The 17,490-nt window shown below is 48.6% G+C and overlaps 1 protein-coding gene and 1 non-coding gene across 4 annotated transcripts in view; one reads left to right on the plus strand and one right to left on the minus strand.

Annotated features, from left to right (window-relative positions):
- CREBBP (CREB binding protein) overlaps positions 1 to 17,490 on the minus strand; it is a 104,818-nt gene that overhangs the window by 53,629 nt on the left and 33,699 nt on the right. For all 3 annotated transcript variants that reach the window (XM_056134973.1, XM_056134972.1, XM_056134970.1), the window contains exon 3: positions 957 to 1,133. In XM_056134973.1, coding sequence (XP_055990948.1) covers positions 957 to 1,133 — 177 coding nt within the window. The remainder of the gene's footprint in view (positions 1 to 956; positions 1,134 to 17,490) is intronic.
- Positions 14,658 to 14,764, plus strand: LOC130043039 (U6 spliceosomal RNA). Its single transcript, XR_008795312.1, has one exon. It is a non-coding gene; the product is annotated as a U6 spliceosomal RNA (small nuclear RNA).

Here is a 17,490-nt window from a genome sequence, read left to right on the forward strand (position 1 = left end):
CACGGAAGAGGCGGCAGCTGCTGGCCTTGCCAGCCACCAAGGCAACTGAGATGCAGTGACCGTGTGCCAGCAAGGTCTGACACGGGCACCCACACCCTTAGAGCTGCTTTTCCCATGACCAGCCTGTCAATGAGGCTAGAGGAGCTAGAGAGCTAGTACTCGAGTTATGATCTACCAAGATCAGCCTTGGTCTGATCCCTGGCATAACGTATGCTTCCCGCCCACACTCATCCGGCCCCAGCACCACCAGGAGTGATCCCTGAGCGCAGAGCTCCTGAGCACCGCCAAGTTTAGTCAGTCCCTATACCCACCCAAAGAGAATCAGGCTAAAAGATTACTGGGGCAGTAGCTGGAGAGCTAGGACAGCTAGTTGGCCTTGCACACGGCCAACCGGAGTTCAATCCCCAGCATCCCATATGGTCCCCTGAGCACCTCCAGCGGTGATTCCTGAGTGCAGAGCCAGGAGTAAACCCTGAGCATCACCAGCTATGAGCCCAAAACAAATAAGCAAAAACAAAACAAAACAACCCAAGAGCCAATATTCCCTTTTTTGGGGGGGCAGGGGGGAGTTGGTTCTCAGGAAGAAAGAAAAAATGTGAAACCATCTTTCATATCAGACACTCCAGTCCTTACTTGGCAGATAAAAATCTTTCACTAGACCAAAACACATCCTTTTTGGTTTCACTCAAACTCCAACATGGAACAAGTAGGATGGTGTGACGAAAACCCCCTCTCTCTGGTTCTTGTGGCACTAAAGCTGAGTCAAGTGGGTGCCTCTGAGGGAAAGGAAGGTGACTTGTACAAATTCAACCCACAAAAGGAGCAGTGAGGCATCACCCTGTTTGCCCACTGCCAAACTGAGCAGAATCAAGAATCAAGCTGGGATACTCCCAAGGGCCCACAGCCATACGCACCGCACACACACACACACGGCCTGAGAGCCCAGGGCACCTTACCATGTTTGGCACGTTGGTGACTGAAGCATTCTTGATGTCCGCAGGGAAGGGAGGCAAGCTATTGACCATGTTCTGCTTGTTGGATAACTGAGGGTTCACTCCAGGGGCTCCCATCTGCTGCCCTCCAGTCTGACTGAAGGGTTGTCCAAAGGGACTCGTGTTACCAGTCATTCCCATCTGAAACAGAGAGGCCACGTTAGTCAGACCGAACCAGAACTGCACTCCCACCACCGACAAAGCCAGCTGATTTCCTAAGAAAGGCCTCACTTGGACTCAAAAGTTTTTTTCTCAGAGTTCAGTCAGGACTACATTCACACAAAGCAACTTCCCAGACATCAGCCCCAGGGAGCCAGGCTTCGGCCATATTCCCCACTCCAATACATGTGATGACTCGGAAACGAGACTTGCAGACTCTGCCAAAGGGAGGCACCTCCTATTCACTCTGCGAGTCAGTAGTTTCAGATCCACCCTCCACCCCAGATCCAAACCATTTCCACTGGTTTAAAGCACACTGTAGAAATACTGATGGTGAAATAACAGAACGTCCAGGATTTGCCTTGAAATTGATGTCAGGAGCCACCGGCCTTGATGAAACAATGCCCGGCCTGCTGCTGAGAAGGCATTCTTCATTTTGTTGGATAGCAGCCAGACCCGGAGGTGCTCAAGGATTACTCTTAGCTCCACACTCAGGGATCTCTCCAAGCAGTGCTCAGGGGCCATATGGGCTGCTTGGGACCAAACCCAGGTCGGCCACATGCAAGGCAAGCACTCTACTCACTGAATAATCTATCACTACAACCTCAAAAAATGGGTTTTTTTTTTTCCCATTCGGGAGGATGGGGATGGTTTTGATTTTGGGATCAGACCCTGTGGTGTACCCAGGCCTTCTCCTGGTTCTGTACTCAAGGATCACTCCTGGCAGGCCCCGGGGTCCATTCTGTGGTGCCAGGGATCCAACCTGGGTCAGCCCCATGTAAGGCAAGCACCCTACCCTGTTCTATCGCTCCAGCCCCTGGGAAGGAGCTCTTAACCAATGGATAGGTGTCTGGTGGTGGTGGTGGAACCTGAGAGGTCTGACATATCACCCTAACTATTATACATATCTCAAATCTTCCATAACAAAGTCTTAAAATAAAAGTAAAGGCAAGCATAGATAGATAAAGGCAGCAACAAGAGGAAGGAGGGTCCCCTACTCAAGGTCTCATAAAGGCCCTCGACCTACACGTCAGGCAGAGGCAGGGAAGATTCCTTGTCTGCAGGAAACAAGACGGAAGAAAGCCGTCTTCAGCTGTCGCCAGACACACCAAATTCCAAACTCCTTTGGTTCAGCACCAAAGGCTGGAAGATCGGTCCAGGCGCCCGAGTCCAGGGCACACTCAAACTCTCCTTGCTCGTGGAAGCAGAGGGTGGTCTCCTGATAAGCCATCCTGCTCCTCTCGCAAGTACCAGCCCTGCCCAAACAGGAGCTAAACTATCTCGGAGTAGATCCTGGTAGAAGCAGCCTTGGGCAAAAGTCTTTTACTTCCAAATTTCCAGATTTCAGAATTTCTGTTCTATAACTATTCTCCATCAATCTGAACACCGTAGTTCCCAAGTCTAGGCTAAAACTAATTTTAGCATCAGAACATCAAATGAAAGCGTAAAACTCAGACGCTTAGCTCCAGGATCAAGGAAGTGGCCCGACAGAGCAAGCGCCCGACTAGTCTAGGCCTCACCACCCTAGCAGCCTCCATGCAGGGAGCCATGAAACCCAGTACCAGGGGAAAAGTCTGTCCCCGCGTCCCGACAGCCCGAGTGCTGCTTATCAAAATGGGGAAACTGTCACACTCCACAGACTTCTTCTCATTTATACCAGTTACTTGGTTATAGTTTTGTAGACCCTGATTTATATTCAACTCAAGTCTACCAAAATTGGATTTAGGCCGAGAAAACCATACTGCATGGTCTTCTGAAAAGAAACTAGAACCAACAGCAGAAACCGGCAAGTGCAGATGCTGGTGAGGTTTAACCCATACACAAAGTAAGGCCCCTGGAATGAGTGTTTCTGGGGTTTCATTCTGAAAGTCACACCTGTTTCATTCTTCCAGGGCACTGTCAAGCATTGAATTCCATTGTGATCACAGAAAACAGGCATGGCTAAGTAATAAGACCTTCTAAGAGGGGGCGGGGGCAAGCGCTCCAAAAATCCAATCGAAATTAAAGAACGCCTTGAAAATCTGCACGCTTTCTCCTGAGGTGTCGATCACAGAGAACACTCACGGGTGCACTGTTAGTCTCTGATGAGCAAAGTAGGTGAGAAGGGGGTAAATCTCCTGATGCCCGATCTTGGGCGGGGGGAGGGAGAATGGCACTGGCCGGAGGGAGATTGGGGAGGACACTCCCCTAGCACCACACGATCTCTGAGTCCTGCCAGGAGTGTTCCTGGAGCACGGAGGAAGGAGTAAGCCCTGAACACCAACACCAACAAAAGAGCTGAAAACAATCAGAATGTGCCTTGGGGTTTGTTCCAAGACACTCACAGAGAGGCCCGAGGGCCAGAGTCAGTTTGGGGCCAGCTATCAGCCTTGCCCAGTCAGGGTTGCCACTCGTGCATATGCTGACATACTTGCCCACCGGCCCCAGAGGCCACACTGCATCCTCTACGTAGGCACTGCATGACCACTGTCAACTGTCAGTGAGCAAACAAGCTCTGCTCCTCTCCACGACACGAAGCAGGGACCAGCGCCCTTCGGTGCTCTGGGAGCGTACTGAAAACAAAAAACCGGGGAGGGGCCTTCTGGTTCGGTCTGGGGCCAATTTCGGCCGGGCGGGGATGGAACTGAAGCCCCTGCATGCAAAGTAGGTGTGCCGTCCACTGTGCTCTCTGGCCCCAGAACTTTGAGGGTTAGAAGAAATGACACTGAGATTGAGAGGAGGTGTCCACAGTGGCAGCCAGAAAGGGTGCTCCCGTCAGTAAGGGACACTCGTCCCTGGGATGAAGCTGTGGACAGGGACCACCTGGGCAAGCCAGCGGGATGGAGGAAGTGTCTCCCTGGGTGAATTGAGAGTCTTGCCCATGAGAGAAAAGGCACATGTTGGAGTCTCAGGGCAAAGGGGGCCCAAAATGCTGGAGATGAAGAGGGAAGAGGCCTAGGGAAGAGGCCTCTCACACCTGTACGCTCCCCAGTCTCACACGTCTCTGCCACCCAGCACTTTTCCCGGGGTACAATCTCCCATCCAAAGACACCAGCCACTCAGTGAGCCGTCGCCCTCACAAACCCACCCTCCGATCATCCTTCCAAAAGGCGGACTCAGTGACAAGCAGACGGTAACTACCTGTGGGCTCCAAGAGGAACGCAGGGAAGCGGGAGAAACCAAACGCGGACAGGCAGAAACACCCTCACAAGTCCCCAGTCGCTCAAAGGCCTGCAGAGGCGCTCGAGGAGCAACAAAAGCTGGGATCGGGGACGGAATATGGCTCTAAGGGCTGGCACCATGCTGCCCTCCACGCCCCACTGGAAGCGACCCTCCTTCCGTACCCTGTGCGGCTCTGCTGGGAGGAGGACGCAGCGGCTTTGGGTAAGAGCCCCAGAAACAAAAACACAAACACGAATGCTGAGGCTGATGTGGCTTCCGACGGCAGGATGCCTTCACCACCCCCTGAGGGGGCTTGCGCAGCTCTCCTCACCACACACACACACACACACACACACACACACACACACACACACACGGGAACCACGGCTGACAGCAGAGCAGTCAGGACTGCATGGTGGGGGGTTCTGGTAGGAGTGCGCGACACTCAGCAACGGCTGAGCTGGACACGGGAGCATCTGCGGCCGGAAAGACCCCAGAGTATCTGTTAACAGCGAGCCCTTTGTGAATGAGAAGAGTGGTCCAGCAGGCTCGGAATCAGCCGGCAGGGAAGCTGACTGAGTCTCTCGGGATGGAGAAGAGGCTGCACGCACGCAGGGCCCAGCCCCACTGACCGCGGCCCCGCATGAGTGACCATGTAAAGACAGGCCCAGCGTCCAGAGCTCTGACATCGGGAAACTACAGCAAGGGGCCCAGAGGCAGCCCAAATCGCATTTTTGAAAAGTGAAACAAAGTACACAAAATGCTACAGAACACACCATAAGTAAGAGTTCACTGAGAGGGTCACCATGGTTGTGTGCGTGTGGAGAGTGGACTGGCCGGGCCAGAGTGGCAGTTTGCGCAAACTCTCTGGCCCTCTGAGGGCTGCCCAGAGCTGGAGGGGCGGGAGCGGCACCTGCACACTCCTCAGGCCCCTGCGCAGCAACCAGCTCCTCTCCCGGTTCTTTCCTAAGTGTGCCGAGGCCCAGTGAAGCAAGTGACTGTCCCGCAGAGGCCAGGCAGTGATGGGGAGGGACTCCAGCAGGCAGCAATGAGAAGGCCAGCTGCAATACTCATGTTTTCAGAGAAACTAGACAGAAACATGTGAAAAGCAACAGTGACCAATCTTCTGCATCCACTAGTCGTTACTCACTTTTTGTTCCCCATTGTGGGTGTCACACCTAACAATGCCACCGAGAGAATGTAAGCCGTATCCCCAGCCCAGGAAACACTTTCTTTTTGGGCCACACTGGCTTCACACAGGAGGGCACTCCACGGGGTGCTGGGTGTCAAAGCCCGGCTTCCTACATGTGTTCACTCAGCTGAGAGCTCTGCTCCCCGACCCCAACCCCAGTTAAACACTTTCCGAGAAAATTGTTACTGTGTGTTTGGGGGCCACTCCCAGCTCACTCTTGACTGGGCACTCAGGGATCATCCTGGCATGCTGCGGGGATAGGCCAGAGAGGCACTGCGGTCTGAAGAGCCCTACCCACTGTGCTATCAATCCAACCTGAAAATGATTTTCCTTTCTCTGGTTTGGGGGCCATGCCTGACAGTGCTCATGGTCCACTCCTAGTTCTAGGGTCACCCCTCAAGCCTCCCGCAGGCCTTCTGAGCTTTCCTTGGCCCCTACAGAGTTCGTTATAAATTGTCAGGGTCAATCCCAAACATTTCCAGTTCTCACTCTTGAGAGCTCTCCAGTTTTAAAAGCAACAACAAAGGGTCAGAGTCAGGAGAGGGGTAAAGGCACAGGCCTTGCATGCAGCTGATCCCACTGTGATCCCTGGCACAACCTGGTCATCCAACATCGGCAGATGCAGCCCTGGAAGCCCCCAAGCACTGCTGGGGTGGCCCAGATAAGCCCTGGCCCAGCAGAAAGTCACTCTCCAAGACACAAACAGTATTAAGGGTGTTCGTTTCAGAAGAACACACCAGAGTTTTAACAGCATATGATCACAGTACTGAAGTAAACGCACTTGCGTAGAAATTCAAGTCAAAACACAAACGAACTAAACAAGAAAGAACACTCCCCCAAAACAAAACAGTCCCCCCTCCGCTGCTCAGCTGACCACGAGACAGCAACACATGCTCCATGAGGGGGCGCTGCCTGCGGACCATCTTCCTTCACTCAACCGGCAAACTAGCAAAACCTCAAATTCACAAAGGTCTGCTTGAGGAAAAAACAAGCAATTTAGTTGTTTTTTCAACACCATGAGCAAAAAATTACCAAACAACTTAAGAGAAAGAAGTATTTCTTCAGTGGCAAAAAGCAGCAGAATGAACCCAGTGTGGTCACATCACCTGTAAAAGCAGAAGCATCTCCTGGCACCCTACACTTCTGGGAGAAAGCCAAGAGAAGCAGTCTCCATGGACAGCCGCGGCTGTGATCGGCTGTCTGCTATCACCCACCTGCCACTGGAACCCTTCCAGTCCCTCAATCTGGCAAATGGAAGGTAGAAATAGACAAGATGTACTGCAAACCTGGTCATCCAAAGTCAGAGAGAGAGAGAACAACACAGAGACCCCAGGCAGACGCACAGTTCATTTCTCACTGAACTCAACTCTCGCGAGGCCACCAATGCATTCAGGGCAGTGTTCACAGGAAGACCCCCCCCCCCCCCCCCCCGGCAGGGTCCAAACACCTTCCATGGAAAGACACATGGGAAGCTGGATTGAAAGGATTTAGTGACTCTTCTGGTATTTGACTTGGACGAAAGTGACCAGAATGCTAATTCAGAATGAGGGAAACTCCTCCAGGGAAGGAAATGGGATCACCCCCTGAAGCCTCTCTGGTACTCAATTCAATTGTCTAGAAACTTCTAGCAACATAACACTGTTGGTACACCTTCATAGGCCAGGACAATAGCTGGCACCACTTCTCCAGGGTGGCATGAGCATTGGCTCAAAAGCAAAAGCACCAGCCAGGGCCAGGGAGATAAGACTGATGTAACCCTGGCACATACATCCCCAGCACCCCAGAAAGTCCCCAAGCATCAAGGAGTGATCCTTGAGCACAGAACCGGGAGTAAGCCCTGAGCATAGATAGGTGTGGTTCCAAAACCAACAAAAAGCCCAGCCCAAATCAGTAGGAAACTGCCCTCCTGGTTCTAATCAGCTATGTGACTGGGTCAAACCTCTTCCTCCGCTAAACCCGAGCGCTCCCCAGCAGTGAAACATGCAGCTGAGACTACTGCGGAGTGGCGACAACTGCATCTGGGTCGAACCTGCGGACTTTCTGCCCCAGCAGAGCTGGATGGCCTGACACTGAGGCTCCCAAAGCCTGTCACTTACACGAGGTGACAACTACTCAGACTCAGCACACACTCCAGAAGGACCTCAACCCAGCAACTCTCTGCAGGGCACATCTGCTCACACACTGCCCCCTGCACTGCATCCCCACACCCCTTCTAAGCACGCTACAGAAGGTGCAGCGCGGCCGAGGCAGAGGCGTGTGCGGCGAGGGCGGGGACACGCACACTATCTACTGCCCTTACCATGACTGGGGAGGAGAACACGGCTTCCTCTGAATCAAATACTCCTTCCTAGAACAGTCCAGTCTTAGAAAGCCTCTAGTGGCCAGAAGAGTCCGAAAAGGAAAGACTGATGAAAGACTAGGAGGGAAGGAAAAAAGGTAAGAAAAACTTTTTAAAAGAATGATAAAGGGCTGGGTTGTGGCTCAGTGGTAAAGTGCCTGTCTTGCATGCAAGAAATCCTGTTCAAACCTTGCACTAGAAAGAAAAAAAAGGGATGAAAGCAAATTATCTTTTCATTTAGGCCCCAGCTTCACCTTGACATAGTGGCCTGGGGAGCCACTGCCCGAAGCCCCGAAGGAAGGGCTCCCTGGGTAGGCCAAGAGCCACCGGCCCCTCCGGTCACTGGCCACAGATTCTGCTCTGTTCTGGCTTTTGTTAGAAATAACCAGGTGTGGCCCAAAAACACAAACATAAAAACTAGAGGTCAGGGATATGGTCCAAGAGACACGTACGTGTTGAGCATGGCGAGGTCCTGACTTGAGCCCCCCCGAGTCCTCCCTCTGGGCCTGAGCACTAATCCTTTAGGCCCACATTAAGTGTGCTCCCCTATAAAATTTTTTGTTTTGCTTCGCTTTGGGGGCCACAACCGGCAATGCTCAGGGATTACTCCTGGCTCTGTGCTCGCCAATCACTCCTGGTGGGCCTTATGGGATGCTGGGGATTGAACTCTGCTCAGCCACATACAAACAAGTACCCCATCTAAGTACTGTTGCTCCAGTCCCTAAATTTTTTTTAAGGCACAAAATGTCTACTCTTCAACATACACACCCTCCCCCGTCCCCAACAAAGAGAGAACACCAAAACATTCATTAAGGTAATTCTAAGCGTTTACAGGAATTTTTCACTTTTGTTTGTTCTAGGGTCAGGAAGACCCTGACGGTCTTCATGGGTTACTTCAGCTCAGTGCAGGAAGAGGCATTCGGGGGACCACAGGAGGCCAGGGCTCAAACCCAGGCCTCCTGCATGCAAAACATGTAATCCGTCTATTAAGCTACATCTCCAATTTTTGAATTTAAAATGTTTACTATTCATTCTTTTACAAAGCATTATTTTAGCATAAGGGGAAAAAGTTTTCTAAAGTCACTCTCTTCTCAAATATTCTGAGTGCCCTTAATGACAAGATGACCCACTGCTAAAACTGCAGAGCTATACTTAAAATATTCATTTAAGCTGTCATCAGACACTGAATAAAACTAGGTTGATCAAACTGATTAAGACTGCCAGAGATTGCTCCTGGGTGGCAATTTAAATCAAATTCATCCTGGTTCTAACATGCCTGTAAGCTGTCAGTCTGTTCTGATGTATTATACATGTGAGAGAGAAGGCCTGAAGGAGCGCCCGTCGGCCCTCCACACCTCTACCTGCAAAGAAGCTGGCAACAGGGAAAACGAACAGACACCAGCCAACTCGGCAGAAAAAGCTAGCCACTGCTCACACAGCTGCGCTCATTCACTCGAAAACTGCATGGACAAGCCGGGCAAAGGTGCCCTGTCCTGCCTTCCGGTTCCCACTTCAGGAAGTTAGGGGGCCGCATCGGCCCAATCTACTAGTACTGGAACTCTGGAGAACAACAGGCAAGAGACTGGATCGTAAGAGATTTAGCAGAACATTCAGCTTCCAGGCTTAACTGCAAAGTAAGTCGCTCCTTAAGAGCAGACCTTCCCGGCGAGGAGACCACCCAGCAGTTATCTTATCTCCCCCACTCAGCAAAGCCCACCCTCCTCCAAGCTCCCTCTCTGGGGTGCTCTGACAGTACTATGCAAATTCACAGCCAGGAGAGGGAGTCGTGCAGTCAAGAAGCACCTTCCAGAAAGAGAGTAAGAGGGAATGTGCCTGCCACAGATGCAGGGGGGGAGGGGTGGGGTGGCCAGAGGGATACTGGAAACATTGGCGGTGGAGAATGGGCACGGGTGGAGGGATGGACACTCGAACATTGTATGACCAAAATGTAATCATGCAAATTTGTAACTCTGTAACTGTATCTCCCGGTGATTCATTAAAATAAAAAAAAAAAATTTAAAAAAAAAGGAGCACCTGGGGCTGGAGTGATAGCACAGCAGGTAGGGCGTTCGCCTTACGCGCAGCCCGACCCGGGTTCAATTCCCAGCATCTCATATGGTTCCCCCGAGCACGGCCAGGAGTAATTCCTGAGTGCATGAACCAGGAGTAACCCCTGTGCATCGCTGGGTGTGACCCAAAAAGCAAAAATAAATAAAATAAATAAATAAAAAGCAGCACCTTCCAGGGAAGCAGTCCTGGGGGCAGCATATGGTGCCATGTCCCCTGAGAGACCTCCTGTGCGCTCCCGCAGACAGCACCACCAGCTCCTGGTGTGGAGGACACAGTGACGCCACAGGAACAGGAATACTCAACCGTCCTTACTACCATTGGGCATGAGAGGAGAACATGAAGCAGGAACCACCTCAGGAAGGGGCCCGAGGCCATGAAGCCTAGAGAAGCTGACCCCACGGCTTCAAAGCCCATGACGCCATGTGCACAGCAGGACGAGGGGCCCAACCACCTTGGGTATAATTGATATATCGAAGGCATTAATTAGAATGAACAAGGATATGACAAAGTACAGAGCAAGCCAGTCATTAATGCAGTGTTATTCATACAAGGGACGCCCTGCCTCAGCATCCCCGACAGCACGGGGAGACAGAGGGAAAGCTGACACGGTCTCTGCACGACCTCGGACCAGTCCCACAGCACACACCACAGCAGGCGGGCGCTGCCCACTCAGTGAGCGTCTCCAAGGAAAACGTGCCAAACTCCCAGGGGGAAAAACACTCTGTGCCTCTTGATTTCATGATCATCCCATGTCTGTCCTGTTCTGTCAGGGAAGCGGCACTCCTGACACACACCCCACACACGCCCTGCTCTCAGGGCAACTCTGACTTCCAGTTTTCAGTCCAAACGGAATAGTCCGCAGGAAAATGCAACGCAAACCACAAAGTGCTGTGAAATCATGGGGTGGCTTTCAGATCTCTTTCCAAAACAGATGGTGGAAAATCTCTACCATCAGATCAAGTCTCTGAAACAAGGAGATTTTCTCCACCACCGTGAAGAGGCATGTGCCCCAACTCCACGCTGCAAACAGGCTGGCACGCGCCTACCCGAAGCACTTTACAAAATCAGTAGTTGCGAGCACATGTCTGAAGTCAGCATTTTCCAGTATTATCTATTTGTTGCCTTGTTCTAGTATTTAAAGATGACTTGTTTTCCAGTTCATTCTTCATGCATTGGCAGAAAAACATGAAACAAATAATATGGCTCATTACTAGGGACATGAAGTTTCCGCTTCATGACTGACAAAGCCAACTCTGCAATGACACTACTCCAGACCATGCACCATCCTTCTGAGCCATGATCATTCTTATCCTCCATGTAACACATGCAGATGCCTACGCACAACTATGAGGCTACCATCCGCTGACAACTGGTTACACTTTCTGAACAGTTTTCCCCACACTTGAAAGCTCCAATCAGATGCTGCTCCATTAAAATATCCACAAAATGTGCTCACCTCTCAATAGACACCCCCCAGAAAGGGAGGGTTTTTGTATATGCTTTTAAAGCAAATCAAAGATGATCAAACATAGAGACCCCCCCACTGTGAGTGAGCCCGTGTTTACTTTTAAAATTACTAAACGTGGGCACAGTACATCAGGGAAGGCCTTTGGACAGAGTTGATGCCAGCACCACATATGGTGCCCTGACACTGACAGCAACGATCCCTAAGCACAGAGTTAGAAGTAAGCCTGAGCACCGCTGGGTGTGCCCCAAAAACAAAAACAATTATTTGCTGTTTAAATAGGGGCTGGGGAGATGCTTCAGTCAAGAGCTCAGGCTCTGCATGTACAGGGACCTGAGTTTGAATCCACCTGACCATCCCTGAAGGCCCCCTGGGCATATCTAGGTATATCCCGGTAGTCCCTGGCACCACAGGGCCCAAGCATCCTGGGGCCCTACTACTACACTGCCTGCTCTGAAGAGTCACTAGCAGTGGGTCCCCAGGGTCCTGCCTGGGAGGGTGTCCCCCGTCCCACCCACAAATAAAACAAAATGACTCAACTCTGTCCTGAGATCCAGCCACATTCACTATATGAAATCACTTGAAAGAGTTTGAAAACTTTCACTAGTGTCATGTATGCCCTCAAAAGTCTGCAAAAGCAAATACTGCAATACAAGGAAATAAAATCATAACTACTAGGGCTGGAGAGAGTACAGCAGGTAGGGTGTTTGTCTTGAAGGAGGCTGATCTGGGTTCAGTCTCTGAGAGCAGAGCCAGGAGGAAGCCCTGAGCACCGCTAGGTGTGGTCTACCCCTCAAAAAAAAATCATAATTACTAGATTAAAATTTAAAAAATCATAATGACTAGTTAAAATGAATCAAATTTCTGTCAACTTCAATAAGGCTTCAGGAAAGGAAAGTAGTATGTCGATTTAGATTCTGAATTCACTTAATTTGATTTCCAATTATTTTAAAAGGAAAATGAATACACAGATTTAGATTTCTAATTTGCTAAATTTGATTTCCAAATATTTAAAAACTATGGGGCTGGAGTGATAACACAGCGGGTAGGGCGTTTGCTTTGCACGCAGCTGACCTGGGTTCGATTTCCAGCATCCCATATGGTCCCCCAAGCACCACCAGGAGTAATTCCTGAGTGTATGAGCCAGGAGTAACCCCTGTGCATTGCCAGGTGTGTCCCAAAAAGAAAAAAAAAATTAAAAACTAAAAAAAGAGGAAAAAAATTTAAAAACTAAAAAAAAGAGACAGTTGCTGGAACCTTGTATGGCTGAAACCCAATCACAAACAACTTTGCAGCTGTGTATCTCAGTGTTTGAACTAAAAAAATTAAGAGAGCTGTATAAATTTTTTTAATAAAATTCAAGAAACAAGGACGAGTGGGCTATAGATAAGCACAGTGGCTAGATGCAGCCAGCCCTGATTCAATCCCTCATACCACATACAATTCCCCAAGCACGTCAGGAGTGATTCCTGAGCACAGAACCAGAACCACACCACTGGGTGTAGCCCAGTATTTTTAAAAAGACTGAGAGCCAAAGCCCAGTTAAGATTCCCAGCGTAGGTGTGTTTTTAGAAAGGGATAAACAAAAAATTCTTTTGTAGGATGGAAAATACTCCTGTGAAATGAAGACTTACTTCCTAAGTTACCCATTCTTTGCATGTTTGTAGATGAGAGGGAACCTGAGCCATAACCATCCTATTCTACTACAAAGTGATGCAGTAGGAACAATTAGACTTTGGGGTTAGACACAGGCAGATTCTAAGTTAAAGTCTGCCCAAGACTGGCGGACAGCGCCCAGCCCAGCCCAACTCTACTCCTAAAGCTGGGGAAAGCATCCATACAGCACGCGGCCCCCAGCATCAGAGCCTACACCTTAGTAAGATCCTGAAGGATCCCTAAGTCACGCAAGTTAAGGAAGCACGGCTCAAATCTAGCTAAAGACTACGCAGGCCAACACTGGTGAACAGTTCCTAAAATACAGGAATTGGCAGGAAAGCCTCCAACAGGAATGCAAACAGCAGAAGCTTCAGGTGGAACCTGGGTGTACACTGAGCCAGTAGCTGGGACCCGAAGTAAAAGAAACTGATTCCGGAGTTTCGAGCTTTTAGCCCATCCAGCAGACTCTGGGAGGGGGAGGCCACATCCAGTGGACAATAAAACGCGGAGCCCCACTAGCAACAGAGCATGTCTGGACAACAGAGATACCTGCCCTGAGTTTAACCCCAGTGACCTCTGAGCATCACAGATGTTCCTGGTACTGCCATACGGGATACCAGGCCAAGCATGCGTCCCGGCCCTGAACGATCCACCTCTCCAGCCCATGATTTCCTACTCTGAACATAAAGCCTAAAAGGTAAGATATACTTTCTAAGCACTAATCACAAGGAAGCAGGAGTAGCTATATGGATGACAAAAAGTGATCAAGACAAAGACCATGAAGAGAAGTAGGACCTTTTAAAATGGCAAGTTCTATATTTGGAAAATGTAGTAATCCAAAATGTATATTCACCTAGTAAAAGGACTTCAACTACATGAACTAAGTAGACTGACTCTATTTTGATTAGTGGGGAAACAGGTAAATATCCAATCATAGCTGAATATATTAATATTCTCTCAACTAATGGAAGGGACAAAATCAATAAGGATACAGCCAATCTGAATAACCAGCTTCATTCTAACACAAAACACTGCACCCTACCACTACCTGTAGGATACAGTTTTTCTTCCAAGTGTGGGACTGTGCAATCAATGAAGACACAATGTTATCCTGCATAGGCCAACCATTCAAAAGACAAAACTCAGGTAGAGCCATATTCTGACTACAATGTAATTAGAAATCAATTAACCAAATAATATTTGCAGTATTACAAAAAAAAATCTAAATTTAGCAGTATCGCCTTGATAAAAGTGAGTTAAAGAAATGAAAACTAAAATATAACCCTATTTTGGGAACTCTGAGTATAGCTCGGTAGCAGGTGTGAGGTCCCCCAGTCAGCCGGGCCTTCAGGCACCGCGGTTAGTGTGTGAGCCCTGGGCAAGATGACCAAGTGTGGTGGCCACTGTAGCTACCGCAAAGGAAGAAGAGGAAAAGGAAAAAAATCTAGATACTTTGAACCAGATGATTTTTTAAAAAGCAGAATTTATACAACACTGTATATATATAGAACATATTTAAGGAAAAATGTATTGTTCAACTATTAACACGGGAAAAATCCAAACAAACTAGAAAAAGCAAAGAGACGCCAATATAGGTAGAAGAAAACAACAAAGACAAAATCAGCGACACAAAACTACGAAGGAGCGCTTGCTTCGGCAGCACACATACTAAAATTGGAACGATACAGAGCAGATTAGCATGGCCCCTGCACAAGGATGACACACAAATTCGTGAAGCGTTCCATATTTAAAAAAAAACAAAACTACAAAGGAGAATAAACCCAAGAAGGCGGCGAGGAAGACGAGTAAAGGCAGAGAGCAGTCGAGGGCAGAGATGTGACAGGCCAGAAGCATGGACTTAACACGACTGTAACCATTACCTCAAACCAAAAATCCCAAACCCAGAAACAGCACTAAGACTCTTCAGGTAGCTTTCCAAACTGTACTGGCAGTGGTTTTAGATGGTTCACATAGTGAACCCCATTGTCTGACACGGGAACAAGTCCAGCCTGCAGGGACAGAGGTACCCAACCATAAACCTGCTCATTCTGGTACCCTCCACTTGTAGATACAATTATATTTAAATGCAGGAATATTGAAATCTCTGGATTAAAAAATGAAAAGAAATGCCAACTCAATCCTCTAACATTTTAGAGAGATGAATTTTTTTTTCTTTTTGAGTCACACCCAGCGATGCACAGGGGTCACTCCTGGCTCTGCACTCAAGAATTACTCCTGGTGGTACTCGGGGGACCATATGGGATGCTAGGGATCAAACCCGGGTCGGTCACATGCAAGGCAAACGCCCTACCCACTCTGCTATCGCTCCAGCCCCGAGAGATGAAATTTTTTAAAATATCCTAGTAGATACTGAAGAAACATGAGACTTTCCTGAGAGTGGCACATTCGAGCAGTAAAATAGCCTGATTTAGGTAAAAAGAAAAGGGGGGAAAAAAGGACAGGTCTAGAGCCGCTTGAAAATAATCTATCCGGCTGACAATGCCTTCTCTAGACTGATCAGGGGAAGCAAGAGAGCAGATACAAACTTTCCAAATCAGACTGAGGAGTGAGGGGGAGCTCCAGGGGCAGGAACCTGAGATGGGTTCCCAGCACTGCCAGCTGCACCTCCTGGAGACTGAGAAGGGACTCCAGTCACTAAAGGAACCCTGGGAAAACATCATCAACACCTCGAAGTCAAATGCAAAATCTCCTACGAGGGGCCAGGTAGAGGGCTGGCCAGGGCTGGCATGCATGCTTGGACTATGACAGACCTGTGTTCAGCTCCTAACATCACACGGGCCGGCCCCCAAACAATAAATCAGAAATAACCCCTGGGCACTGCCAGGAGTGACAACACCATTCCCCTCAAAAAAGAACTTAGATGAAACAGACAAAAATTAGGAAAAAGAACAAAGTAAAAAAATGTGAATATCCTATACCTATTAAACAAACTAAGTAGTAACTACAATCCTTTCCGCAAAGAAATCCCAAAAGCTTGATGAATATTATCAAACATCTCAGGAATAAGCACATTTATAGACAAACTATCTAAAGAAAGGAAAAGGGAGCAACTCTTGAGTAATATTACAAAGCCAGTATGTTATTTTTGTCTTAGTTTGGTTTTTTCGATCTCCCTGGCGATGCTGGGGGCTTATTTTCGGCAAGCAGCCTACCTGCTGTATTATTTCTCTAGCCCCCAAAGCCAGTATGTTCTTGATCCCACGAAAAAAGGACTACCGCAAGGAAGAAATTACAGATCCACTTCCCTCATGAATACAGATGAAGATTCTGAACAATAACAGTATAAATGAGAACGAGGACATAAGCAAAGGATGGTATATCACAATCACGTGAAACCACTGTACAGAAATATGAGGCTGCTTCAACCCTCAGATGCACAACCGGATAGCAACAGAAAAGTACTTGATGGAATTCAGCAAACAAAATGTTCAAGAGACCCAGTAACCAGAACAGTCCTTCAACGTGATGGAGAAACTTTATCAATAGCCCACAACGACCACTATACTTAGCAACCAATGGAATGTCATTAAGGCTGAGACAAGGGACGGAAACACTTGTAACTTTATAAAAACACTATTCTGCAAGTCTCAGAGGAGTAAAACAAATCGAGTACTAATCAGAGAGGAAGATACACAACTGTCTTTATTCAAAGACATGACATGGAAAATAGGATAAATGAGGTTAGCAGGATTAGCAGAACATAAATGCCAAGACAAAAATTCTATTATTCCCACATTAATGACAGTGATAAAACATTAGAAACTGATTAGAAATGAAAATGAGAACTGACTATTCAGCTAAAGAAAAGAGAAAATAAGAGCCAGTGAGTGAGGGCGAAACAGGCCCTGCATGCTCAAGGCCCAAGGTTCAATCCCTGGAAGCACTTGTCCCACTAGCATCCACCCCACCCCGCGCACCTCCAGCACCCTGGGCAGGAGAAACATCACATCTTTGGGCCTGAGCAGTGAATCACTGATCTCCTTGGCACAGCACCACTGTAAGTGACATCCAGGCCCCTCTGAGGAAGTCCCCACCTTCCCAAATCATTAAAAGTTGAGAGGATAAAACAAAGACAGAAGAAACAAAAGCATTAAACTCAAATCCGGAAGTGACCATTTTCTTGATAGTCTTTTTTGTTTTGTTTTGTTTTGGGGAGTTACTCTGGCAGGGCTAGGGCATCATATGGGATGCTAGGGATAAAGCCGGGGTCAGCCCTGAGTAAGGAAAATGCCCTACTGGATGTAGGCTCTCTCCCCTAAATCAAATCTTCGAAAATGAATAAATTGGGGCCAGAGTGATACTGCACACAGTACACCCAGATTCAATCCCTGGCATTCCCTATGTCCTTGAGCACCACCACCAGGAGCAACTCCTGAGTGCAGAGCCAGGAGTAACCCCTGATCATTACTGGGTATAGCCTCAAAACCTAAATAAATAAAATTAAATACAAAATGAA

This window comes from Sorex fumeus, unplaced genomic scaffold (assembly GCF_029834395.1).
Source record: "Sorex fumeus unplaced genomic scaffold, SorFum_2.1 ptg000110l, whole genome shotgun sequence".
In the NCBI taxonomy this organism is placed as follows: domain Eukaryota; kingdom Metazoa; phylum Chordata; class Mammalia; order Eulipotyphla; family Soricidae; genus Sorex; species Sorex fumeus.